The sequence below is a fragment of the Chionomys nivalis genome, chromosome 25 (assembly GCF_950005125.1).
Source record: "Chionomys nivalis chromosome 25, mChiNiv1.1, whole genome shotgun sequence".
Classification (NCBI taxonomy): Eukaryota; Metazoa; Chordata; class Mammalia; order Rodentia; family Cricetidae; genus Chionomys; species Chionomys nivalis.
In genome coordinates, this window is record NC_080110.1 from 8,980,608 (window position 1) to 9,008,532 (window position 27,925).

Consider the following 27,925-nt stretch of genomic DNA (forward strand, 5'->3'; position numbering starts at 1 on the left):
AATCCTTGAATCCAATTCCTCCCCAGTTTTCTCTTTTCCCATCCCCTTCTTTTTGGCACCTAAGGATTTATTAAGTGTTGTGTGGGTGTGAAACCGAGTGGGCATGGACGACTGACAGCCACCCTGTACGAATTTTCCTCACTTTCACAGAGCAAGTTTGAAACAGATGTTTGAACGCATGCCTTGCAGAACAGAATTAGCTCTTCTTCAGACACACCCAGTCAGTTCCTTTGTAATGAATTCTTCTTTAGTGCCAAGAAGCACCCTTTTAACCACTGCGTAGTCTTCCTCGACATGTAAAGAAAAAAGCGGCAGCTGGAAACAGAGTAAGATACCAAAGCGGCCACCTCCCGAGAGGTCGGCACCCCTCCCTTCAGCCAATTGCCTTTTAGGAGCAGAAGAATAAAAATAAACCCGCCCTCCCTGCTCTGAACCCCAAATCAAGTGTTTACTAAGATCCTCTCTGGCTCCTTAGTTACGGTTACACACACGAGTGAGTCCATCAGGCAAACCTCTTTGCCCCCTTGCATCTTCCCATCCTCTGCTTTCTAACTGAGGCGAAAAGACCTCTATGCACAGGGGAAATACAAGTGCCTCGGATGGGGGCGTGGTTTTCTGTCCTGCACCGTCTACCCGTGTAGCCAGTTCATGAGGTAAAAGCCCACACAGTTCTCTATCCGTTATTCCATTTCCCCTCCTTCTCATTCATCTTACAGGTGAAAATGTTACCCTAACGACATCCAGACTGCCTCACCAGGAAACACAGTTAGGACCCAGAGACATCTTCAGTTCTCTACTTGTGTGTCCAGGGCACTGCTTCTTGGGTGCCACTGAAGTCCCTTTGGACAGTAGCCCACACTGGGGGACTCTTTCTTCCCAAGTAAAATTTGGCAAAGCCATCTGAGTTCATTTTTATGGCACTGATCAACACAGGCATCTCTGCTTAATTCTGAAAGCAAGTGTGGATGATTCCAAGGTAGCATCAAAATGAAGTAACTGTTATTGAAAAGCGAACTCTAAATAGAACCAGCAGCGTGGCAGCTTTTTAGTTTTAATCCAAAAAGTAAAAAACAAAAAAAAACAAAAACAAAAACAAAAAAAAAAACAAAAAAACCCCCACAAAACCAGAGGGGTAAGAAAATGAAAGAAATAGAAAAAAGTCAATAAACATAATATAATGACCATAATAGGATAAGTCTTTAAATAGACTAAGTAACATAAATTAACATTTACCTTCTCCCTATAAGAACCATTATAAACTGATAAATAAGAGTCAGTAAAGGCTGGGCATGGTGGCACACACCTAATTCCAGCAATGAGAGGAGGGGCAGGAAGATCTTAAGTTCAAGGCTTGCCTGGGCTGCATGGGAAAGCCTGTCTCAAAAAAAAAAAAAAAAAAAAAGCTGGCAATATAGCGCAATAGTAGAGCATTCCAGCACATCCTTGCTTGCTCACTCGTTCTCTCTCTCTCTCTCTCTCTCTCTCTCTCTCTTTCACACACACACACACAACCTGGGTAGCGATAAATATAAATTCTCCACAGTACCTCTCAAACAGAAAGGAAAGTTCACTGAATAAATAATATATAATATATATTATATGAATAATATATATATATACTTTTTTACATTTGATAAAGATGACAAACATCAAATAAGCACTAAACCGAAAGTTTCTATTGGTGCCCAAAAAGTACAGGGGATGCAGAGTGGTGATCTTAAAACAAGTTATTGCCCTAGAACAAAGAGGTGTAATTAGAGATAATTGCAAGCAAGGAAAGAAAAGGAATTTCAGGTTGACTCATGTGGGAAGAATTGCTCTCAGTGAAAGGCATTATTTTGGATAGAGAATGTCTCCTGCAGAGTTATAATATTTTTATTACAGATAATAAATAACAAAACTGGACGAGATGAAGCATTAAATGTAAGAAATAACTGTGCCCAAGTGACTTGGCATAGCTGACTGGGCTTTATGCTTTCTGCAGGCTTGCTTGGGGTCTTGTTTGCTTTGTATTTCTGTTTGCAGTATCTCAGTATTACATGCAGCAGTGTGAAGAAACTGTAAAACCTATGAGAGAAGTAGCATGGTCCTGTTGGAGACAATTATTCCAGGTTCACAGAGAAGTTCATGCCTTCCTTCCTTCATTCATTCATTCGTGTGTGTGTGTGTGTGTGTGTGTGTGTGTGTGTGTGTGTGCCCACAGAGGCCAGAAGAAGGCACCAGATCCCCAGGAGCTTGAGTTCCAGGTGGTTGTGAGCCGCCATGTTGGTGCTAGGAACCAAATTTGGTCCTCGAGAAAAACAGCCAGAACTCTTAACTGCTGAGCCATCTCTCCAGCTCCCTGTTTGGGCTTTTTTTTTTTTTTTTTTTTTTTGAATGAATTGTGTTATCTAGTATTTCTTAATGACTGATGATCTTTGGTCTTTAGGAGTCTCTCACTGTCTCAATGTCATTTCTGTAGTATTGTGTAAGGCCTACAATGTAAGAACCACATCTTTCTGTATTTGTATCCAGTAGAGTCTATGCCTTTGCTCACTATAAAAATGTTAGAAGAGAAAAAAGTACCATGACAGGTGATAGCCCAGACTCATCATGTCGGCTCAGAGAAGAGATTCCAGACATATTCAGTCAGCAGAGAATAGGGCTTTCTTCTCAAAAGGAAAAAGGGGCCTTAGAGATGACCCCATTCCTGGCAAGGCGCCGGGCAAGATGGTGACCAAGTAGAACAGGAGCGCAGGTTAAACAGGTGGTACTTCTCTTAAAAGTGTGACACGGACAATAATAACAGTTGTGGTGTGTGACAGAGAAGATTCTTCCAAGTCAAGAAAAGCACCTAAAATCCTAACCTAGGAGTTTTCTAGTAAATTAAAGTCATCTGTGTACTCAGCGTGCTGTCTTCAGTTTAAAAAAAGTCACAAACCGAGATTATAACATTTTTTAAACCGCGATCTCTTAGATAGGTCCAGGAACAAATAGAAAGTGGCATGGCTCCAACTGGTAAACAGGAAAGGAACGATACAAAAAAAACAAAAAAAACAAAAAAAAAAACAAATAAAGGTCTGAGCCAGCCGTCAGCTGCAGTCATGGATTAAAAATAAAGGCCATGACGTTAGTATTTCTTTATTGTACATTTGAAGTTTCACCAAGGGCACATAGGAAATATACTAAAGTGCCTTCCACTTACTCTTTGAGACACCTAATAAAAGCTTAACCTATGTGTGATGGGTTTTCCTATGCCATGCGGCATAAATTAAAGGTACGTGTTAATTTGGCTTACTTATTAAATTCATTCAAGCACGATTTGGTTTGAAAGCAGTATGTCTGAAGTGCATATCGAGTATTGTGGTGCAGCTATCACCATGGAGAATGCATTTATCATTCCAAGGATCAACAGGAAAATGTTCCTATCTTGCCTTCCACACGGTCAAATTCATTTCCCTTATTTTCAGCTTCATGGCTGCTCATACACTAGCAAAACTGGTTGTTCTTGTAGCTTTTCATCTGAGATGACGGCCGAATGTTAGAGTAAACAGGGACGCTCAGAAGATAGAAGGGCTCCTTTTTATCTACTATTTAACTTCACACTTCATACATCCGTAACAGCTTAGACTATCTCCTTTCTGCTTGAAACTGCATCTCAGACCATGCCCCTTGAGTTCCCGTGAACTTAGGCGGCAGCTGCTGCTGCCTGCTTCTAAAATTCCCCATCGGACGCTGGGTCGGGCCTTGGCCTTTCCAGGGGAGAACAATGCTGGGAGCCTGGGAGGCACTGCCAAGGGCGTGGCCACGGGGCAGTGGTGGAAGGTTCCAAGCTGCCACTGCTTTCCCAGCCGAGGGCCTTGAACTTTGAGTGCTGTTTTTAGAAACGCTAAATCAGGAACAAATACTTTCAGGGTATTTTATTCTCGGTGTATCTTTTGCCAACAGAAGAGCCAAAGTTAGGGAGCGACCAGGTAATGCTAGAGAGAGCTCAGAGCTGCTGTTTCTAGGGCGAGCTTGGTGTCACGGATCAGTCTCAGAGTGGAATACACACAAACCGGGCTTCGGTTCTCCTGAAGGTGGGATGAGGGTGAAAGGGCACCCGAGACTCCCTTGGACTTCCCTGCCAAGGCCTTAGCTCTCCATCACAAACAAGGGGCCATGGGGTGGCCTGCCGTTGTCATTGCCATTAGAATTCTTCCACCTGTATGCATCTGAGGGGCTCCGACTCCTGTCCTGCATTACATTATAGGCTCCCTCGCCATAAGCAGTGGGACCATAAATCACACCCTAATTTTCTACTGAGTGATAGGTTGATGTTTTTATCCGAGGAAAGGACCGCAGAACCAAAGAGGAACTTAACGCTAAAGCACAGGGCAATCAAGAAAGGTATGCTACTGTTTGCTACCACACTCCTCCCAAGGGCAAGGGAGGGAGGGAGAGAGATTGAGAGAGAGAGAGAGAGAGATTGAGAGAGAGAGAGAGAGAGAGAGAGAGAGAGAGAGAGAAGCTGGAAAGCCAGTTGGGCTGTTCAGTCTCTTGAAAATCAAGCCATGAGGTCACTGCTGGTTTATTGTATTTTCATCCACCGTGGACAGACTCAGTCCTAACATCCAGTGCCTTTTGTCATTTCTTTCCCTCACTCAAGTTCTTGGTATTTTCCCTCCTATCTCTGGTTCCCAGCAGTTCGTGTTAATGCGAAAGTTCGAGAACCTCCTGGGTGAAAATGTGGGTAGATAGGTGGGTGAGTGGAGGCGTGGATGGCTGGACAGACAGATGGATGGAGAGGAGTAGATGGTGAGCAAGCAGGTAGGTGGAGGGGTGGAGGATGGTGAACATCTTAAAATATATATTAGCCAGAAAATAATATCAGTTATTGATCGTGTGGCACCACAAATTTCCAATACAATGCAAATGCACACACTCCCTACCCATCTATAAGTTCCCCTGTGCTATAGGTATGTTATTCTCACTTGATTAATGAGACTATTGAGACTTACGGAAATTAATTTTATAAAGCCTTATAAGGAATAAGCCTCAGGCAGGATGTGGTGGTGCACACCTTTATCTCCAGTACCTGGGAGGCAGAGACAGGCGGATCTCTGTGGGTTTGAGGTCAGCCTGGTCTACAGAGCTAGTTCCAGGACAGCCAGGGTTATGATACAGAGGAACCCTGTCTTGAAAAACAACAAAAAAGAAAAGAAAAAAGAATAAGCCTTATAAGCAGGATTTGAGCCTGTCCCATCTGACTCTTGGGCTTGCCCCTTATCCGCTTTATTTACCCCATGTCTCTGTCTTGTTTTCTCTTCTTCTGAGAGACCTTGGAAGGCAGACTTCCAAACAGCTGTATCTACCGTCAGCTCCTGTAGCTGGAATAAATACACGAAGCTGTTTGAAAATGTGTTAATGAAATCCATTATTTCATTAACAGTTGTACTTGCCGTTAGAAAACCCTCCAGAGCGGCTGCACATCCTACCGTCTCCCTGGAAACGTTCTACAGAGGCGATGCCCATCATAGATGGACTCCTCCAGAAACCTCACAGACGAAATTTCTATCTCACTTAGCAGTGATCAAAATTCATCGTTCAACCTGCTATGGAATCATTTGTAAAGCAATTTTCCCCTACTGCATCTGCTTAGACATTTTGTACTATTCCTTTAGATTTTCTTCCAGTAGGGCACGCCTCCCTGTGACTACTGAAAATAAGCCATTCGTATCACGAGAGAATACTTATGAGATGGCTCAACTTAAAGGCCCCGGTTACCAAGCCCGATGACCTAAATCCAACCCCTGGAACCCATTAAAGGTAGATGAAGAGAACCAACTCCACGAAGTTGTACACACACAACCACACACAGTGATAATAATAATTAAAAAAATATATAATTTTCACTATCTAAGTTCATGTCTAGTGACAAGCAAAAGTCAAGGGCTTACATCCTTTTTTTTTAAATATTTATTTATTATGTATACAATATTCTGTCTGTATGTATGCCTGAAGGCCAGAAGAGGGTGCCAGACCTCTTTACAGATGGTTGTGAGCCACCATGTGGTTGCTGGGAATTGAACTCAGGACCTTTGGAAGAGCAGGCAATGCTCTTAACCACTGAGCCATCTCTCCAGCCCCAGGGCTTACATCCTTTACGTCAAAACTTTGACAGCCTCAGAAAGATAAATGTAGCACTTGTTTTCTCTCCTTTGTGGCTTATGGATTTTATTTAGACACATGAAATCATATATGTACATGTGCCCTGAAAGGAGAAGTGAAACTCTCTGGAAGAAACGAAGAATTAATCAGGGGGAATAAGAGAAAGGGAGGGTAGAAGGGTTTGGAGAGACAATATGCTCAACGTACATTATATAGTTGTGTGATAATATCCTTATGGGACCAGTTGCATAAACAAAAAATGTATAGTAATGAAAACAAAAAATATTTTTTTAAAAAAATGCTTGGGTAGAATTTTAAAAAAAATCACCTGGACAGTGGTGGTGCACACCTTTAATCTCAGTACTCAGGAGACAGAGGCAGGAGGATCTCTGTGAGTTCAAGGCCAGCCTGGTCTACAGAGTGTTGGGGACTCACACCCGAACTATAACCTGTAGACATCCTCCTCCCAGCCCACTGATCTTCCTAAACAACGATAACAAACATATACATTCTGGAAGAGAAAAAGAAATGCCTCTTCTGTGCGTCTGATGCCAAGAGCCACCAAACTTGAGGAGGCCAGTGTGCAAGGGAAGCCTCTCCATGCATGCAGCCTGAAAAGGCAGTCGTGGAGGATGCTGGGGGCCTTCTGCCTGCAGCTTGTTCTGCATAGTTTCCCACTGGTATTTTTGTCTTGTTATTATGCAAAAAGTCACATTGACATGATAGGACCGCATTCTTCTCTGGCCATGCCTGACATGTGTGTTGGTTTGAAAACATAACGTCCTACCGAGAGGTCAACTCCTAGACAGGTTGCAAATCTACGAGTGGGGTCCCATGGGCGGGGTCCTGCGACATCTGCCTTCTGTCTCGGCTCCCGCAGCTGCTGTCAGGAACCAAAATGATTTAGCTGAGTGACACAGAAACTGTCGGTTTAATCATCTAAAAGGTTTGAAAGTTTGATACTTCCTTGTATGGTTTTATTTGAGTGTCATCTCTATGCTCTCTGTACATACTATAGTGGTATATTCATATTTCACATCACATAAACTTCCCACATTGGCTAATTAAAAAGAAGTAATAAAACCAGGTGACAAGGCCAGCAAGAGAGCTCGCCAGGAAAAGGCACTTGGCCTGTGACCTCCATTCGATTCCTGGAGCCGACAGATGGGCGGGGGAAAAAGGCTGGCTATACATAGTTGTCCTCTGACCTCTACCCGTGTGCTGTGTCAGGCACACACCCATACATCATAACAATACATACATCATATAAACACACACGTCATATGCATGCATACATACATAACACACCTATGATAGGTACACACGCCAATAATAAAGATAAGTTACTTTTAAGAACAAGTGATAAATCAATGGTGATTTGATATCTTAAGAGAGAATTCTGGAAGAGCCTCATAATCAAGCAGCTGAAAAACTTAGGAAGTTTAGTGAACACATAACAATACATAACGTAAAAGACATCATTACCATGAGAAACTCGGTGTTTTAAAGATAAAATCTCTTCTTTTCTTTTTGTATTGGATAAGCCCCCCCACACACTTTTTGGGGGGATTTTTGAGACAGGGTTTCTCTCTAGTTTTTGGTGTCTGTCCTGGAACTAGCTCTTATAGACCAGGCTGGCCTCGAACTCATGGAGATCTGCCTGCCTCTGCTTCCCGAGTGCTGGGATTGAAGGCATGCACCAGGATAAGCCTCTTTATATTGGACTAGTCATTATTATTTTCAATTTTTAATTTTTATTACTGTGTGTGTATGTGTGTGTGATGTATGTATATGTATGGTGTCTATATATGTGTATGGTGTGTGTGTATATGGTGTATATGTGTGTGTGTGTGTATGTATGTATGGGGTGTGTTTATGTGTGTGTGGTATATATATGTATGGGGTGTGTGTGTATGGTGTGTGTGTGTGGTGTGTGTATGTATGGGGTGTGTGTATGGTATGTGGGGGGTATGTATATATGGGGTGTGTGTGTATGGTATGTGTATGTGTGGTATATGTATGTATGGGGTATGTGTATATGGTGTGTGTGTGGTTTATGTATGTATGGGGTGTGTTTTTATGGTGTGTGTGTGGTCTATGTATGTGTGGGGTGTATATGGTATGTGGGGGGGTATTATATGTGGGGTGTGTGTGTATGGTATGTGTATGTGTGGTATATGTATGTATGGGGTGTGTATATATGGTGTGTGTGTGGTGTATGTATGTATGAGGTGTGTGTATATGGTGTGTGTGTGGTGTATGTATGTATGGTGTGTGTGGTGTATGTATGTATGGTGTGTGTGGTGTATGTATGTATGGGGTGTGTGTATGGTATGTGGGGGGTATGTATATATGGGGTGTGTGTGTATGGTTGTGTATGTGTGGTGTATGTATGTATGGGGTGTGTGTATATGGTGTGTGTGTGTGTGGTGTATGTATGGGATGTGTGTATGGTATGGTGTGTGTGTGGTGTAGGTATGTATGGTGTGTGTGAGTATGGTGTGTGTGTGTGTGTGTGTGTGTGAGTGCCATGATACACATGAGACAAGCCAAAGAACAATGTTCAAGAATCAATCTTTCCTTCCACCAGGGTTCTAGAAATCAAACTCAGGTCATAAGGTTTGCACGTGACATTTACCCTCTGGCCATGTCATCAGCTCTGGAATAATTATTCTTAGAAACTGTGAGTCTCTTCAAAGGGCAAAGGTTATCTAGTTTACCTTCGATCCCTTGCAGTCCGCTCAGTACTTACCTAGCACATAGTAGCTGTTCATTAAATGTTCGCCGTCTAAATGAATGGATAGATGGTGGCTGCCTTATGCAAAGACACCATTGCCCTTCGTGCCACTTGGTAAGAGTTTTTATCATTGCATTTTAGATTCAATGTGGGGTTTTTAGTATTATAGAATTTATAATTATTTGTTATGTATGGATACATGCATTATCTCTCATTCAATGCTTCCTCAGCTAAAGAGAAACACGAGACCCAGAAAGGCTTCAAAAAGAAAACAACTAAGGGGTGGTGATGGCACACGTCTTTAATCCCAGCACTCACAAGGCAGAGGCAGGTGAATCTCTGTGAGTTTGAGGCCAGCCTGGTCTACAGAGTGAGTTCCAGGACAGCCAGAGCTGCACAGAGAAACCCTGTCTCAAAAACAAACAAAATAGCAACAATAACTAAATGATGTGGAGAGCAGATATGATCCTCAGACCTCCCAGTCTAGTCTGACAAAGAAAAAAAAACACCACTGTTGATGATTTAAAGTCAAACGCTAATGAAGCTCTAAGAAGAAGTGTTATCCTTAAAGCAACCGAAACTTTCAAAGAAAGGGTCAGTGGCATCCATGGTGGAGATTAAGACTGCGTCCTTAAAGACCACAAACTCACCCCCTAGACAGGCACAAGGAATGGCTGCCTTGGGCACCAAGCCTGGAGAAGTGGAGACGGGTGCAGAGCGCGGGGTGACGCCTATTCCTTTTCTTCTCTTATGAGCGGCATTAGTTTCTGTTTCAAACAGTCTGTCTTTGGACAGCTGAGGTGGCTCAGTTGGCGAAAGTACTTGAGGCACTTGTTACCAAGCCTGATAATTGAGTTCAATACTTGGAGCCTACATGGTAGAACAAGATAACTGCCTTGGGCAAGCTGTCCTCCGTCTTTACACACTCGCCTTGAGCACTCGCCACTCAAGTGGATGAATCAGGGAGGCCGTCTAAGATGGATGTGAATGATGCATGGGGTTTTGAAAACTATGTATGCAGGATGGCTATTCTTCCTCCACAGGAAACAGTGGAGTGTGTCTAGAATCTCCTAATCATCATTTAATTAGGATGAAGGATATGTGCAAGAGAATAAGAAAAGACGAGATTAGAGAAGTAGGCGAGGGCTATAGCATGCAATGTTTGACGTCTTCTAAACTCCAAATGCTTCACAAACAGAATGATTATCAGTTCTCATTTCTGTTTGAGTCAATGAATAATTGAGTGATTAAAAATTCCTTCTAAGAGATAATTCATACCTTCGGCGGGAAGAAAGCTGCATCCTATGCCATTGTGATGGTTCCCAACCAAAGAAAGCAGACGGAAGGGTGGGGAGAGAGGGTTATACATGCTAAAGTGTCCCAAATGATTTTACCCAGGGACGCCTACTTGAGAACGCCGCTCCAACACTTACTAGTGAAGACATAAGAGCATTGTGTCAGCTGTCATTTCCTCAGCTCCCAATCTCAGGAAAGTCATCAGCGACCTCCTGAGAGCATTGCTGGTCTGTGGTCAATGTTACGGGACACGTGTTTTCTGTGGTATTTGACATTGTTAACCACACGAAACTTTCTCAACCTCTGTCTTCCATGGCTCTTTTTATTTCCCCTCCCTGTCTAGCTCTTAACAATCTAACCTGTGAGCTATTGCTCCTCCGCCTGTCTGTATTGCGAGGATGGCCTCCATGCAGTGCTGTGGCTGTCTTCCCACTCCACACACTTTCGGGGGGCTCACCATGTCCTCTCGGTTTCAACTACCTGGAAACTCTTCAAACTGTTTTTGCGAGCCTCCAACTTTTCTCCCATGCCTCGGACTGCTTCCAGGTGTCCATTACAGCTCATTAGCATAGCCCACAAGCACCATGTCTGACTCCGAGTTCATGTTTTCCTGTCTTCTGCAGCCTCCATCCCCAACACAGATCGACCCATCTAGCCCAGCATTCTCTTGCTTCTCTTCATAAACAATGGCATTCCTTTTCACAAACTAGAAAGCTTAAACCTTCCTCACCATCTGCTTCCCCTTGACAAGTTCTTTCTCACTCACTTGGAGAATCTTTATAAATCTCTTTTTACTGCTTGTGGTTCTTTTTCTTACATGGGGATTTAGCCTCAGATGCTCTCTGTCTTTCAAAACAAACACACAAAACTTTTCTGGACAGACTTTTCTCACTCGTACACCTTCTTCCTTATGTGTCCTTGTCAACTCTTGTTTCTTTGTTTCCCTGATGGTCTATGTGTCTTCCAGAGCTGAACTGCACCCATGCCCTGATTCTGCTGATAATATATAGCGAACCAAATAAGTGCATTTCATATAGATTCACACACACACACACTTTGTTCACATGCATGAGTATGTGTGGGAATGCAAGCACACATGGCATGCACGCACACACACACTTTGCTCACAAGCATAAGTATGTGCAAGAGTGTGAGTATACATGCGTGCACACACACCACACACTCACATTGCTCACATCTTCTATCCCAGAAGCAAGGCAAACCCTGACATTGTAACACTGTGAGTGATAGATAGTGCTTGACCTCCTAAATCTTTCTCCTATGTCTCAGACTTCCGCTGCCTTTCTCGTCTAATGACCTTGCTTCCTGTGTCACTCACAAACTACATCCAATCAGGAGAAGAATGCCACCAGCAAACTCCTCTTACCGCATTGGTGGCTGCATGGTATATCTCCCATATTTACGTTACAATTCATAACAGTAGCAAAATTCCAGTTATGTAGTAGCAACAAAAAATGTTATGATTGGGGTCGTTGGGGATCACGAGGAACTGTATTAAAGGGTCGCAGCATTAGGAAGGTTGCGAAGCACTTGTGATTTGTTTCTCAGTAAATGTTCCCTTTCTACCTCTCTCACTGGCTTATCCATGTCACGGCAACCAAAAGGTGTTCATGCACAATGCTCTCAACTTAAGAATAAATGACATGGCCCTTTTTGTAGCAGACATGCTAATTATATCTTGCTTATCTGTAGTTTAACTTTCATTCTCCAAGCATACACGGGGGGGGGGGGGGGGGGGAGTGACGTGGGAGGTCCTTATGTATATGTGCAGCTTTTATTGGTTAGTGAATAGGGCTGTTTCAGCCAATGGCTTAGCAGAGTAAAGCCAGATGGAAAACCAGAACAGAGAGCGAGAGCGAGAGCGAGAGCGAGAGAGAGAGAGAGAGAGAGAGAGAGAGAGAGAGAGAGAGAATAGGAGGAGTCAAAAGACACCTGAAGGAGAAGGATGTGAGAACCTTATCAGTAGGCCACAGCCTCATGGTAATACATTGATTAATAGAAATGGGTTAATTTAAGATATACAAGTTAGTTAATAAGTAGCCTGAGTTAATAGGACAAACAGGGTTGTAATTAATATAGTGTCTGTGTGATTATTTGGGTGTGGGCAGCTGGGAACAAAAGAGCAGTCTCCATTTACAAATGGCACTAACTTGGGCTAATGGCATCCACATAAAACCTGAGAGAGTTTGGGAAGGAATTCTAGACACAAAAGAACAGAGTTAAACACAGCTTCTTTGCAACAGCATTTTCTCTGGTAGGCTCTGTTTGTTAGAGGCAAATAGAGTTGCAGCTCTTTTAAGAGAAGACTTCCTGACTCAGTATTAGCAGCAAAAACCGTGCGGCTCCTTTAAGAGCTGGCGTCCTGGTTCATGCTGGAAGCACCAATTCTGGCTCTTTTGGGGAGGTCCTGCACTTAAATGGGGTTTGTGAACAGCATGCTACAAATTGCTTAATGGCAACATGGGACCACTAGGGTGGTAAGCATGGCTTGCAGAGGCAGTAAACATACCTCTGCTATGTTGGAAGTCAACAGGCAGGGCTGAGAAGTTGGTCCTAGCCCTGCCTGATTAGCATTTATTTAAAAACAAAGGTGCTCCTAGTCAGAAAATGATTACAGATGCACAATAAAAACAGACTAAGACAAAAATGTACCTCTAAACGGGTCAGTGTTTGAAACGTGTACATAGACTCGGGAGAGAGAGGAAACATAATATAGATAAGAGTACAGACAGTCATAGATTAAAGGAGTAGAAATAATAAAATAAATATTAAAAAGTAATAGTGTAATAAAAAAGCCACATAAGGATGGAAAATATACAGAGTCTGGATTGTATATATTATTGTGCTTTATTTGAATTTCTTGACTGCAGAGAGACATTTGATTCTGGGGCTGCTAAGCTAAACCAACATTTATATTTTAAAGGTATCTTGACTTGGAAACTTGAGTCTAAGGATATGTCACTTTGGAAAAGAGGTTCTGCTTTTGTTTCCATAGAAGATGAGAAACTGTGAATTCCTTCCAGGCTACTGTGGTTTGATGGAATAAGAACTCCAGAAAGGTCTCTGTGAACCCTAAAAATACTTCGCCCAACAAACAGCAGGACGCAGTTTGGAGAAAACTATGCCCAAATTCTCAAAATGATTATTTATAAATGTTTGTTTTCATTTAAAGGGAGATATGATATAAAGAATACTTTGCATGGGTATGGATCTTGGTCTATTGATACAAATTGACGGTTAATTTGTTACACTGTGTATATGTATTTCTGCTCTTAAGGTATTGTGTTTGTTCAGCTCATTTAAAAATGTAATGTGTAATTAAGAAATACAGATTAATAGACAGTCATTTATAATAGTCAAACTTATAGTCATTCATGTTAGCTAGGTTTTCTAGATATACAGAGAAATATTTCTTTTAGACAGATAATCTTTAGCACTTCAAAGACCTACAGAATATGACGTTTTAAATATTTTAAGAACTAAGACTTTTCTCAACAGTGAGACATGTCTGCTTCTGGCACCAGTTACTTCAGAATTTGCCTTCAATGTGACAAGGCTAGCCATTTGGGCAAGAAACTGCTCTTGCCTGGACTTCTTGATGGTATGCTATATGAACTGGACACACAGGACCCACAGAAAAGTAAATGCTGAACTTGTCTAAAGAAGGTAATATAGTCCTTTGGCGTTGCTGCTTCATGAAAGAGTCTGCCAAACATTCTAAAGGGCACAGAAGAAAGTGACTGACAAACTGCCAATATAGGCAGAACAGCCTTTCAAATATCCTGCTTCATGGAAAAGTCTGCCAGATACTATGGGCCTGTAGGCTGAAGATGGGTGCCCCAAAGTTACAGAACTTTGGGTGATTATCCAGGCAGCAAGATGTCTCTATCAATTGTAGAGTTTTGGAAGTTGTTTACAATGCAATTCCTGTTAACTTAGGTAATATTATATCCTTCTGGAGTCTTTGAAAAGAGTTGAAGAATAGATACGTATAGTTATACTTCTTCTTAGTTATAATAAAAGATAAATTATAGATGATAAATTATAGATGATAGAAAATTTTCTTTAATTTGCCAAATATAATGGACTAAATATTGTAACTATAATTCTTGTTTAATAACTTTTTGTATATGTAATTTTAGTATGTTAAAATTAAAGTCTTCCGCCAGGCGGTGGTGGCACATGCCTTTAATCCCAGCACTCTGGAGGTAGAGGCAGGCGGATCTCTGTGAGTTCAAGGCCAGCCTGGTCTACAAGAGCTAGTTTCAGGACAGGCTCTAAAGCTACAGAGAAACACTGTCTTGAAAAAAAAATTAAAGCCTTCCTTTTTAATTAGATAGAAAAAGGGAGATGATGTGTGATGTCCTTCTGTATGTGTTGCTTTTATTGGTTGATTAATAAAGCTATTTCAGCCAATGCTTTAGCAGAGTAAAGCCAGGCAGGAAGTCAGAACTGAGATAGACAGAATAAGCAGTCAAGGAGACAACACGTAGCTACTGAAGGGGAAGGAATCTTACCAGTAGATCGCAGCCTCATGGTGATGCACTGATTAATAGAAATGGGTTAATTTAAGATGTAAGAGTCAGTTAATAAGAAGCCTGAGCTAATAGGCCAAACACTATTATAATTAATATAGTTTCTGTGTGATTATTTAGATCTGGGCATTTGGTAATGAAAGAGCAGTCTTTGTTTACAGAGGAGTCTCAGAAACATGCTGCTTGATGAGATGAAGCCATTTGCCAGGGATAAGTCACAAGGTTGATCCAAAAGCACTCACCAGTCCCTTCTCTCTTCTTTTGTAGCATGTTCCTGCCATCCAGTTGGGTCAGCTATCCTTCCTTTCAGCTCAGTGACCTTCTGTGACCCTAGCAATGGTGACTGCCCTTGCAAGCCTGGGGTGGCAGGGCCACACTGTGACAGGTGCATGGTGGGATACTGGGGCTTTGGACACTATGGCTGCAGACCTTGTGACTGTGCCGGGAGCTGTGACCCACTCACAGGAGACTGCATCAGCAGGTGAGTGTGTGTGCCTCTTCTTCTCTGTGAGTCACTCAAGCTTTCGGAGATTTTGCAGTGACCGAAAGCCATTAAGGAGAGCACACATTGCTCACATCTCTTGAAAAAAAAGTTTTTCCAGTCTGCAGAATCAAATAATTTGCTCTTGTGATTTTTTTTAAATGAAATTATCTAGCTCATTTTGCAAACTAAGCTATTTTGCCCAGTAATTTCCTATAACAGCACTGGTGTCTGGAAAGCTAAATAGGAAGGTTTAGATCTCTATAACAAGATTCATTTTTACTCGGGTTCTAAAACATCTTATTGAATCTGCCATTATTTCTGTTTTGTTAGTAGTGCTGACGTAGATTGGTACCATGAAGTCCCCGCCTTTCCTTCTCCATACAATAAGAGCGAGCCGACCTGGGAGTGGGGGGACGAACAAGGATTCTCTGCACTCCGACACTCAGGTGAGACCCAGACATCTTCCATCATACTTCCAAGTCTGGTCTGGAGCCCTGTCTCTACCTCCCAAGTTCTGGAATTAAAGATGTGCACCACGCTTGGCCCTCATATTGATCTTTTCTCAAAGCATTTGGGAAAGAAGATTGAATGTCCATACTACACAATTCACATGTTATATGGCCACTCTTAGAGCTCTCTTCTACTTTGCTTTGACAATGACTTCTAATCTGTAACTGCCCGCTGGACCAAACCTGTAATAACCGGGTCATTTGGACGACAGGACATCCACTGAGTCCATTGTGCACGTTATTAGGGAGCTGGCGGCATGCCCAGTGAGCACACAAAGTGTCCCCACAGCTGTTAGGCTTAGGATGTCCCCAGGGAGGCTCTGGGATTCATCTGGATGCGTTCCCAAGGGAAGAAGACAGCTCAGCTTCAACATTCCCTTCGGGTATAGCTCAGTGCTCCCGGGTACCTTTCTTCAGCAAAAAATGGCAGCCTGTTTCTTAAGCACTTACAAAAGCCCTTTCATCCTTGAATCTAGTTGCCCACCTGTCTATCGATCTACGGTAAACACCATTAAAAGCTGTTGACTACCATTATGATGCAATCTGCCTACTAATACTGCTATGTGTCACAAGAAAATAATTTCTTTCTCTTTTTTCTTTTCCTTCCTTCCTTTCTTCTTCCTTCCTTTCTTTCCTCCCTCCATTCCTCTTACTCCCTTCTTTCTCAGTGCCAGAGATGAAGCCCTGAGCCCTATCCTTGGTAGGCAAAGTGTTTGAGGACTAAACTCAGCCCTCTAATCTATCATTTCTCCCACTGGTAAGGTAGAAAACACCAGATGTGAATTCTGGCTTCCCAAATGACAAATCTGGCTTGCACCAGTACCAGAAAACTGTGAGCCATGTTTATTTTTCAAAATGTCCCAGCGACCCTACTGTAACTAAACAGGTCTTTTCCATTTCCAGATTGCTTAAGCCCTGACGAATGAAAAATATTAGTCTCTGATATTGGCTCTCATGATAGGCCTCGGCTGGGCGTGAACTCCTGGGCTTAACCAGTCCCTTGGGCTTGGCTTTCTGAATAGCTGAGACGACATAAGCTCCCTCACGGAACCCAGCTTGACCTGCGCATGTGAATGCTTGAACTCTGACTATGTGGGAAAAAAAGGGGTGTTGTCAGGAAGTCAAAGACAGACCTTCAAGTGACAGACCTGTGTGCTGCCCAGAGGACTGACTGACAGCTTTGTGGTGAGGGATGGTGTACACCATTCTCTCGTGGTCTCCTTGGTTCTATGGCACCATGCTAGCTGGCACGCTCCCGGCTTCAATGCCGTTCTCAAAGGCCATGGGCCAGCCACTTAGAGCAACTTCTGAATGAGCGCCTCTGCTGGGTTTAGATTATAAGTGAATCACAACCGCCAGTTTTGAGCGCCTTCCACTCCTTTCCCACTTTTTAATTCTACTTGGGCTTTTCCAGGCGTAACTCTGGTTCTCTTTTCTGAAGCATGTGTCACTGTAGCTGAGATGCCAGAGGTGCTTGTACCACCCTCACTGGGTTGGCATTTCTGCCCAGATGTCCTGCCAGCATCCTCTGAATCACTTCTCCTTCTCCTAGACCACCATCATCTCAGTCTGGGCCAGGTCCATTTTTCCCTCTTTCCTGCTACGTCTGGGTTAGTGCCTCTCAGTCTTGCTACGAGAAGCCACCCTTCCTGTCTCACCGTAGTGCAGTGCAGTGTCCTCTCTGCCTCTGGATCTGAAGTGCTGCCCCAGTGGTGACTACATCTGCACATGACAGAGCATGTGGCTCCAGAGGCAAAATTGTAAGAAACACTAGCCAGCTACTCTGCTGCTGGTGTCTCCAGTGCCCCACCAACTCTTGCTTTTATTGAGTTCTGATTTCAGCTGTTTCTCCCTTCAGAGAGCTACTGCTATGCTACATCCTTAAAGCAACAAACTAGATAAGTGGTTGCTGCTAAAGCCCTTAAAACTATAAAGCCCTGAAATGCCCCTGCTAATGTTTCTGTGTCTGTTAGTGATACGACGATCCTCCCATTAGCTGCAAACTTCGCTGTCATGACGTTCATTTTTGTACTAAGGTATTATGAAAGTCTCCTACAGGGCCTGGCAGTTCTCATGTGCAGCAGTTCTAACAGATGATTTCAATGGTTGGAAGAAACTACTCTATCTTTTTTGTAAACAACCATTCTAGGTCCTTCTTCAGTCAAGAAAGCTTTTCTCTTCTTCCCAAATGGAGGACCCTCCTCCCACCTAAGCATGTTGTACTTCTTTCTTTTTTGTTTGTTTCTTGAGAAAGGATTTCTCTGTAGCTTTGGGGCCTGTCCTGGAACTCGCTCTGTAGACCAGGCTGGCCTCGAACTCACAGAGATCTGTCTCTGCCTCCCGAGTGCTGGGATTAAAGGTGTGTGCCACCACCACCCAGTGCATGTTGTACATCTATCTATCTTAGACCACTTAATTACTTTTTTAATACACCCCCTTTTTAACTTGCCAAATTGCAAGCCCTAGGCAAGAACTGTATCTTGCTCATACTTATGTGCTCTGAATGACGTCATCACCATGCCCAGCAGGTGGTAAGGCATCCAATTACCTTCAATGGACTACCAAGTATTTTATTGGATTTTAGTTGATATAACTGTTAATGGGCTATTTAATATGCTCAGTTACTTTCCTGTAAGTGTACACTGTTAGCTGTTTCTTTTTTGTTGACGCTGCACTGTATGACAACATGAGTTTGTGCATTGGAATTTGATGTTGCCTTTATCTTCCATATTCTACCTAGGTTGGTATTTTATTAGATGATAGTCAATTCTATTTGGAATGAGAATGTACTTCTTTTAAACTATTTCCATGACTGCTTAATATTTACAGATGTTATATATGAATCAACAAAGAAGCAAGCTGTGAGACCTGCATTTGCGTACTGAATCATCACCCCTCCCTCTACACCCCTCTTCCCCCCTCCCGCCACCCCTGTAACACAATTTTCTATTTACTTTTCATAGGTAAATGTGAATGTAAGGAACAAGTGTTAGGAAACCCCAAGGCGTTCTGTGGAATGAAGTATTCGTATGGTGAGTTTGAACCCCCCCCCCCACGGCTTCTGTACCTCCTATTCAAACTAAGTACTGCGCTGTCTAAGGAAACTCTAGTCTGAGATTCCAATAGCACATTGGATGCTTGGGAAATGGTAAGATGGCTGTCTGTGAGGTATTAAGATTGGTGTTTCATCCAGGTTGTGGTGGGGCACGCCTTTAATCCTAGCACTATGGAAGCAGAGGCAGGTGGATCTCTGTGAGTTTGAGGCCAGCCTGGTCTAGAGGGTGGGTTCCAGAACAGCCAGGGCTTAAATGGCTGAATATATGCATTCAAATAAAGAAAAAGGTTTTCAATCAAGATCCCCAAAACCAAGTAGAGTATTTTCATTCTTGATTTTGTTTATTGTTCTTTCTTCCGTGGCCTGAAACTTAATACCGTGCTGGCCTCCAAGTCACAGAGATCTGCCTGCCTCTACCTCCCGTGTGCTGGGAGCCACCAAGCCTGCTACTGTTTCCATTCTTGATAACATTGTCTTTAACCTTATAAGAATTAAGTAATAAATGATTTTTAATTTTTTTTTAATTTTTTTTTTTTTTTTTTTTTTTTTTTTTGGTTTTTCGAGACAGGGTTTCTCTGTGGTTTTGGAGCCTGTCCTGGAACTAGCTCTTGTAGACCAGGCTGGTCTCGAAATCACAGAGATCCGTCTGCCTCTGCCTCCCAAGTGCTGGGATTAAAGGCGTGCGCCACCACCGCCCAGCTAAATGATTTTTAAAAAGTAAAGCTGGAAAGATGGCTCAGCAGTTAGGAGCACTGAGTGCTCTTCCAGAGGACCTCGGGCTTGGTTCCCAGCACCCACGTGGTGGCTCACAACCATCTGGAACAGTTCCAGAGGATCTGACACCCTCACACATACAAACCTGCAGACAAAACACCAATGCACATAAAATAAAAACAAATAAAAATTTAAGAAAGCATATAAATCTTATCTAAAATTACAAGCATACAGCCAGGCGTGGTGGTCCACCCACTCCTTTAATCCCAGCATGCAGGAGGTAGAGGCAGAGGCGGGCAGTGAAGGCAGCCAGGTCTGTAACACAGAGGAAGCCTGGGATGCAAGCATACCCCCCCACACACCATTGCTTCCCCAATTTGGCCAGTAAAAGAAACATTTTGAAAATATAGTGTCTGATAAAGGAAAAGGAGCTTATTCTCCAACACAATGGGGGGAAATCCAGTTGACTGATTTTGCTGTGTACTCCTGCTTCCAGTCTTTATTGAATGGCAGTAGTGAAGGAACAAGGTCCCCGCTGTCTTGGAGCAGTCGTGCTTACCGGGCACGGTGCTACGCACTCTGTGTATACACACAACCTCATCTCTTCAGGAGCCTGTCCAGCTCTATGCAAAGCAACCAGGCCTATGAACGCTTCACTCAGTTTCTTAAGACTAGATTGATTCTCAGGATGCCCTATAATTCTGATCCTTGATTCTGCGAAGACGGCTATCTGACGTGGCATTCTAGAAATACGGAATCAGCTAAAATAGGCTTTTCTCATCACACACCATGGTCTTATAAAAATCTGCACACGCTCCCTTAATGATACGGAAAATTATATCCTAGTGTTCCTAGGTCTGCACTCTCCCCTCCCCCAACATATTCCACTCCCTAATTTTTAGCCCCATGCATTTCATAGACAGAAGAGCATAACAGACTCAGAAGTCAAGTAGAACACTGAAGATGATCTGTAATCATCATGTATGACATATGTAATTACATGTCACATTAGTATTACACCGTATACTGCAGAGAGGGGGAAAGGACTATGGTGTCCTCACTACAGAGGCGTGATGAGGGTTTGAACAGGTCAACTTACCCTCTTCTACACTTTACCACGCACATATTAAAATAATGCATGGAATTCTATAAGCATGGATAATTTCTATGTGTCAATTTAGAAACACTTTCCAAGTATTAAAAATTAAAAGAAGGGTCTGGGGAGGCGACTCAACAGTTAAGAGCACTTTCTGGTCTAGCAGAGGACCAGGGTTCGAGTCCCAGTGTGCATATAGTAGCTCACCACTGTTTGTAACTATAGCTTTCTTCAGGCCTCCATGGGCACCAGGCACACATATGGTGCACATATATACATGCAGGCAAATACAGACACATAAAACAAAAATAAATAAATCCTAAAATAAATGAAAGAAAAGGATTACGATAGTCCTGCCATCAAGTCGGAGGGTACTTTATCTCACCTAGACAGCTTATATTGTACTCCACAGAACAGGAAATAATAATAATGCTATAGCGTCACTATGGCGATGCAAACTATTCTACCAAAGCACTTTGTTCTCTGCCATAACATCATAGATAGCAAACCACTGAAGTGTAAAACATACATATATATATATATACACATAAATAAATACATATTATAATATATAATCAGAATCTACATAAAACCAAGACAACAGCTCAACCTCCTACTTTTTTTCTTCCTTGGTAGTTTTTATATATGAATGCGTTTGTTTGTTTGTTTTCTGAGACAGGATTTCTCTGTGTAGCCCTGGTTTGTACTGAAACTCACTTTGTAGGCCCAGCTGGCCTTGAGATCCACCAGCTACCGCGCCTCACTCAGATGGATATTCTTAAATTTTTATTTGTAGAAGGCAATGGATAATATCTCTCTAGTGTCATAATATGGGAGGGGGCAAAAGTTGAAATTGCCCAATAAAGAGAAAATAAAATATAAATGAGATTTAATCATTGTGAAAAAGAACGAGTCTCGTGATTGTAAAGTAGATTTCCATATTATGATTTTTGCCTATTCACCTTTCCATCAGACTTGGAAATGAATCTTCAAATAGTTCAAATTTCCAAAGAAAACATGAACGCTACATTTTTTTTTTGTTTTTTTTTTTAACTTTTGGAATTATGTCATTCCAGTGTTAAAAATCAAGATTTTATCAGCTCACGACAAAGGTTCCCATGCCGAGGTCAACGTGAAGATAAAAAAGGTCCTACAGTCTACGAAACTGAAGCTCTTACGAGGCAAAAGGACACTGTACCCAGAGTCCTGGACAAATAGGGGCTGCACATGTCCAATCCTCAATCCAGGTGAGCACTAATTGGACTTAATTAGTTAATCTTGTGACCCTTGTCTCTGCACATTGGCTGTCCTACATCCTCTGAACCAAAACTCCCTGAGATCATCTCCCCCTTCACCTTCTGAATATCCAGAAGGAATTCTTTCAACTGACATTAAGAAATACAAAACCCAGTTGGGCTGTGGTGGTGCACACCTTTAATCCCAGCACTCGGCAGCAGGCGGATCTCTGTGAGTTTGAGGCCAGCCTAGTCTACAAGAGCTAGTTCCAGGGTAGGCTCCAAAGCTATAAAGAAACCCTGTCTCAAAAAACAAAAACAAAAAGAAAGAAAGAGAGAGAGAGAGAAAAAAAGAGAGAGAGAGAAAGAGAGAGAGAAAGACAAAACCTCATCTTCTCCATGTGCTCTGCAAACATAAAATATTTTAAAAATCTAACAATATAATACTTTCCATCCTGAAAGAGAAGGCTCAGCTTGGTTCCAGTGCCCGCCACACCAACAGCACTTCCCTGACCTTATCTGCCGTGTGTGCATTATTCGACAGCTAGGTTCTCTTCCACGAGAACCTGTCCGCAAAGGAAGCACTCATGTAAAACCTTCTGTGCAAATGACACTAAAACACCAGTCTTCCCTATTGCATGAGAGGCGTCCGTTTTCCCTGCACAGAAAACAGCTCTCAAGTTTTCATCGTGTTCTTTTTCATTAAATGATCCTTCTGGTTTCCAAGGAGAAACAGCAGGGGAAAATACAACCTTAGAGGAAATTGGAACAGGAGTGAGATAAGATTTGAAACTGGAAAACAACACAGAGGTGGTGGTGACAGCAGTCACTGATGAGGCCTTTTTGGGGGGGGCAGGGGTTCGAGACACAGTTTCTCTATAGCTTTGGTGCCTATCCTGGAACTAGCTCTTGTAGACCAGGCTGGCCTCGAGCTCATAGAGATTCGCCTGCTTCTGCCTCCCGAGTGCTGGGATTAAAGGCGTGCCCTACCATCATCTGTCTCATTGATGAGTTTTTCAGACCTTCCTGATTCTATAAAGACAGACCTCTGGCGATGGTCCCTTCAGGATGGAGGACCAGCTGAGAGAAGAGTCTCCTGTAGCAACCTTCCATCGGGTTGTGTCAACACTCTGCTAACGATACCAGAACTGGTTCGAGACCAGCCTGGTCTACAAGAGCTAGCTCCAGGACAGGCTCCAAAACCACAGAGAAACCCTGTCTCGAAAAAACCAAAAAAAAAAAAAAGATACCAGAACTGCATCCTACACCTAAACATACACCTCACGTTCCGTGTCCTTGTCTACTTCTCTGTCCCCGTGCACTAAATATGAAGGCAGGATAGGATGTAGATGTCGGATCACAGTCTATTTTTGATACCCATGCAGCATTAGCACCAATTATACTATAATGCTCAGATGATCGATTCTAAAAGCCTGCTTCCCTGTACGTGCGCTCCGCAACTTCCTGTTGAAGCAGCCATAGCCGGGGCTATAGGCGGCTGAGACAGGAGCATCCTTTATATTCTCGATCTAATTTATTCCCCTTCCCAGCCAGGAAAGCACAGTTACGCTAGAAAGAACTCTTCTGTGTTTTTTTAATTAACAAATTAAAAGAAACAGATAACAGAAAAACTACAAACAAAATATCCCCTTAATCTAAACACTTAACCGGTGATTTAAAACAAAAATAGTTTCCTCGGGTTAACTAATTTCTTACCTCTTTCATCCCTCTAATGTTTTACTTAATCTCATTTAAATTTCAATAAGATAGAAGGAAAACTTTTTTATTATAAAAGTAAATAGTTCCAAAGCATAACTCCGAAGAATTTTGGATTTTTGAATATGGGAAAATAAGAGCCGTTCATTTAAGTTCTGTTTCCCAATGATCTGTGCTTAAGGGCTCTCATGAGCAATTTTCTATTATCTTGGCAAAAGGGAAAAAAAAGTCTGTCCAGTTTTGCAGAATGACATTAAAAACAAAAGCTCTGACCATCTGAGCCACCCTCCAGGAAGTGAGCTCTATTTCCTGCTCAGGTTTCTGCCAGAGTCCAAGAACCCTCTGAGCTCATCACAATTGAAAACATAAGTGCAATTATTCAAAGAATTCTTGAAAACATGTTTACTTGCTTTGAAGAAAAATCTGGAAGCTGCCAAAGCAAAACTAGACACTGTTTCATTTTGCTTTTGTTTTTTCATTTTTACATGTTTAATGATGAAAACTAAAGAAGGCTGATTAAAAACTCACGCCTCAACTTCTCTGCTGCGCTGACTTTGAACAGGAGCGATCCACTGGCTGTCTGCGCCAGCCCAGTCCCCTGTGACTCGTACATGCATTTCATCAGCCGTGTGTCTTTAAATACCAATGCTAGCACCAAAGTAAACTTCCTTTTTGTTACAGACAAAAAATATTGTGCCCTCAAACATATAACAAAGCAGATATGAACCTGTAAGATAGACAAATGTAACTGATATTAAGGGATGTAAAAGAAAACCGTGTGCTATGGTTTGATGGTACTCCGTACGCTGGGGGTTTATTTGGCATCATTTGTATTAGTTTTATATTAATAATTCAGATGGTAAATTCCTGAACTATTTATTCTATTTGTGACTTTAACGTAATTTAAAATACTGGTTTTGATCTACAAGTTGCTGCTATTATTATTATTTTAGGCCTTTATCTTTATGTGCCTTTGTGTTTTGCCTGCATGAATATCTGCACATCTTGTTCATGCAGTGCCCAGAGGCCAGAAGAGACTGCCGGATCTCCTGGGACTGGAGTTACAGAGGGATGTGAGCTGCCATGTGGGTGCTGGAAATCAAACCAGGGTCCTCTGTAAGAGCAGTTACTGCTCTTAACCACTGAGTCATCTCACCAACCCCAAAGATTTTGTAAAAGAGAACTTTATTACTTAAACATTGGGCAATAACAAGACATATGTATACACATAGAGAAGTTTTAAAATGTTTATTGTATTTGTAAAAAGAGAACTTTATTATTTAAATAGTAGACAATAGCAAACTACATACTAGCTTGTGTGTTTGTTTTACTAGGGATTTAACCTTGGTCCTTGTGCATTGCCAGACAAACCTTCTATGTCTGAGCTAAGTCCCAAGTCCTTGTTATTTTGAGACAAAGTCTTGCTAACTTGTTTAGGTGACCTAAAACTTGGGGTCCCCTTGCCTTGGTGTTACAAGCAGACATCATAACTAGGATTACAGGCATGCATCACTCTGTATGACTCGTAGATTTAAGCCAACATATATTTGAATTTTAACATCTAGTTAAAACAACTTTCTTTTTTAAAAAATATTTATTTATTATGGATACAATATTCTGTTTGCATATATGCCTGCAGGCTAGAAGAGGACACCAGACCTCATTACAGATGGCTGTGAGCCACCACGTGGTTGCTGGGAATTGAACTCAGGTCCTTTGGAAGAGCACGCAATACTCTTAACCGCTGAGCCATCTCTCCAGCCCAAAATAACTTTCTAAGACAAAGAGTTATATACTTTAAAATTTTAGCTAGATGTTATAACTATATAACACTTTGTCTTAGAAAGTTATATGCCCTACATTTTATAAAATTGTTTCAAAATATCAAAATTGACACCATTACAAATATGTAATGGGGAATATTGTCATTTCCTTAACTAGTACACAAGGAGGCACTCCATCTTTCTGTGCCTTTGTTAGCCAAAATATTTTATTCAAAGCCTGAAATTTTTTTTTAATTACAAGGGCAGAACTAACTGTGGTCAAGTTTCATCAGATTTTTTTTTGCTTTATTTTGTTCATAAACAAACAAGTAGGATATATTTATTCTTCAAATACAAAGATATATTCAGTCCTCAACTATAACTATATAGAAAGATACATGTCATTTTATGTCATTTTATACAGCTGTATAGAGAGAACACTTGTCATTTTATACAGCTGTATAGAGAGAATACATGTCATTTTCTGCCATTCACAGTTCTAATGTTTTCCTCATGTTGCTTTAGTTTTGTAAAGTCCGTCTTTTGTTTGTTTGTATGTTTCATTTTGTTTTGTTTTTTGTTTTACCAGACAGGGGTTTCTCTGTGTAGCCCGGTTGTCCTGGAACTCGCTCTGTAGGCCAGGCTGGCCTTGACCTCACAGAGATCCACCTGCCTCTGCCTCCCAAGAGCTGGGATGGAAGGCGTTGCCACCACTGCCAGGTGTAAATCCTGCTTAATTGGAGTGATCTCCAGGGAACAGTAACGCATTAAGCGCCCATCGATCCCTCACTTCTTTCCCACTCAGAGTCTAGAACCAGACAGCCCTGAGTCTGAGTCCTGGGACTCTTACATAACAGGGGGAACTGAACGAGTCTCCTACCTTCTGCCCCTGCCTGTATGAAAGTCTGAACCAGGGATGTCTGAAACTCTGGAAGCTGTATCACCTCCTTTAACAGAGTGTCACGCGTGCGTCTCCTCTGTGCTTTCAGGTCTGGAGTACCTTGTGGCTGGACACGAAGACGTAAGAACAGGCAAACTGGTTGTGAATATGAAGAGCTTTGTCCAGCGCTGGAAGCCAGCTCTTGGGAGAAGGGTCATGCATATCTTAAAGAAAGAATGCAAATAGCACTGGACACGCGAGGCACACAGAGACATGCGTGTGATGGGAAAGAGATCTTGAAATGAAACTGGAATATTTTTGAAGTGCCAAAATGTAGAAAAAGGTTCCAATGCCTAGGCCTTGTCCGACCTATCTGTTCTAGATCTGCGCTCAAACACAGTTTTGTTTCAGAGAGAGAAATGAAACCCGGAGCTGATCGCTGCTGTCTGTGGAACTGGTTCTGAAGGTCATAGCTATGGAGAATATTTGAATAGCGACGTGATATTTAGCACGCATCCGTCAGGGGCTGTATCCCTGGCAAGGTCTGCTCCCAGCTTGAGATGTGTCGTGTCCACTGTATTTGATGCTATTTAAGGAATTAATGAGATTTTTAGGGACCCGCCCCCAACTCAACCGTCAGGAAAAGTGTTTCTTAAAAAGAGCCTTGCTGTGTGCTGTGTGTGGACTTGGGTGGGCAGGACGTGAGAGGAACTTCACATGTGTGTACATAGTATTTCCTTGCGTAAAGCACTTTACCTACTGCTGGTGTTGTGGATGTTTGGAGCCGGCTCCTGACGGGAAGACAAGATAAGAGCTGTGTGAAGACCTGCCGCCGAGACAGAAGCACTGCCACCGTGGGTGGATAGAGACCCAGGAGCCGTGGATAAAGGAAACGATGCCATTTAGCTCTAGACATTGGGAGAAACACCGCAAAGACGCAGCCTAAAAGGAGAACATTGTGTGAAAGTCTCGGTTCAGGGTGAGAGGTTAGATTGCAAGATACTTGTCATACTGAAACTTAAAAAAAAGAAGAAGAAAGAGAGATAGAGAGACTTTAAAAGAAGAGAAAGAAACCACAAACGTAGAAATATGTTTGCATAAAGGGGAAGTAGGCTTTACCTGTCAAAAAAGCTCATTTATTTGTGATGCACTTGGACACACTTCGAAAATGATTGTAAACACAGAATTTGTTCTGTTTTTTGTGTTTAGTATTTAAACATGAACATTGGACCAGTTTTCTCCCTTCTTTTATTAACAGTACATGGTCATGACATTTACCTGTTTCATAACACAATATATGTGATAGTTCACGCGATTACTGGTTTTCATTATCCTTCATTTTCTTTATACAGGCATAGCCACGCTGCATACAGTTTCTACTGTACTTGAATTTACAAACCAGAGCCACAGTGCCGAAACTTTACGTTCATATCCGGAGCATATTTTTCTCTGAGGTCCTGTGGACTCACAAAAATATATATATATTGCCTTGTGAATTTGTTTTTATATTTCATGTATGTAATAAAGGAATATGACCTCCTGACCTTTGTCTCCTAGCCAATTCTTCAATAGTGCTAAAGATTAACTTCTCTCAATAAGGGGACTTAAATCTAATTCCTTAAATTTAGAAAATAAATTATGAGGGAATGACTTAGAGGGCAAATTAAAAGCATTTGCCATGCAAGTCTTATGACCTGCGTTCAAGTTCCAGAACTCACACAATAAAAAGAATGGACTGACTCCGTCAGGTTGTCC

The 27,925-nt window shown here is 42.1% G+C and overlaps 1 protein-coding gene across 2 annotated transcripts in view; it reads left to right on the forward strand.

The window, feature by feature from the left end:
- Ntn4 (netrin 4) overlaps positions 1–27,713 on the forward strand; it is a 103,546-nt gene extending 75,833 nt beyond the window's left edge. Inside the window, exons 6-10 of one of the 2 annotated variants that reach the window (XM_057758161.1) lie at positions 14,986–15,199; positions 15,533–15,648; positions 18,675–18,743; positions 21,653–21,823; positions 26,280–27,713. In XM_057758161.1, coding sequence (XP_057614144.1) covers positions 14,986–15,199; positions 15,533–15,648; positions 18,675–18,743; positions 21,653–21,823; positions 26,280–26,416 — 707 coding nt within the window. In that variant the 3' untranslated portion in view covers positions 26,417–27,713. The remainder of the gene's footprint in view (positions 1–14,985; positions 15,200–15,532; positions 15,649–18,674; positions 18,744–21,652; positions 21,824–26,279) is intronic. The other variant, XM_057758162.1, reaches the window with a different exon arrangement.
- Positions 27,714–27,925: the final 212 nt, after the last annotated feature.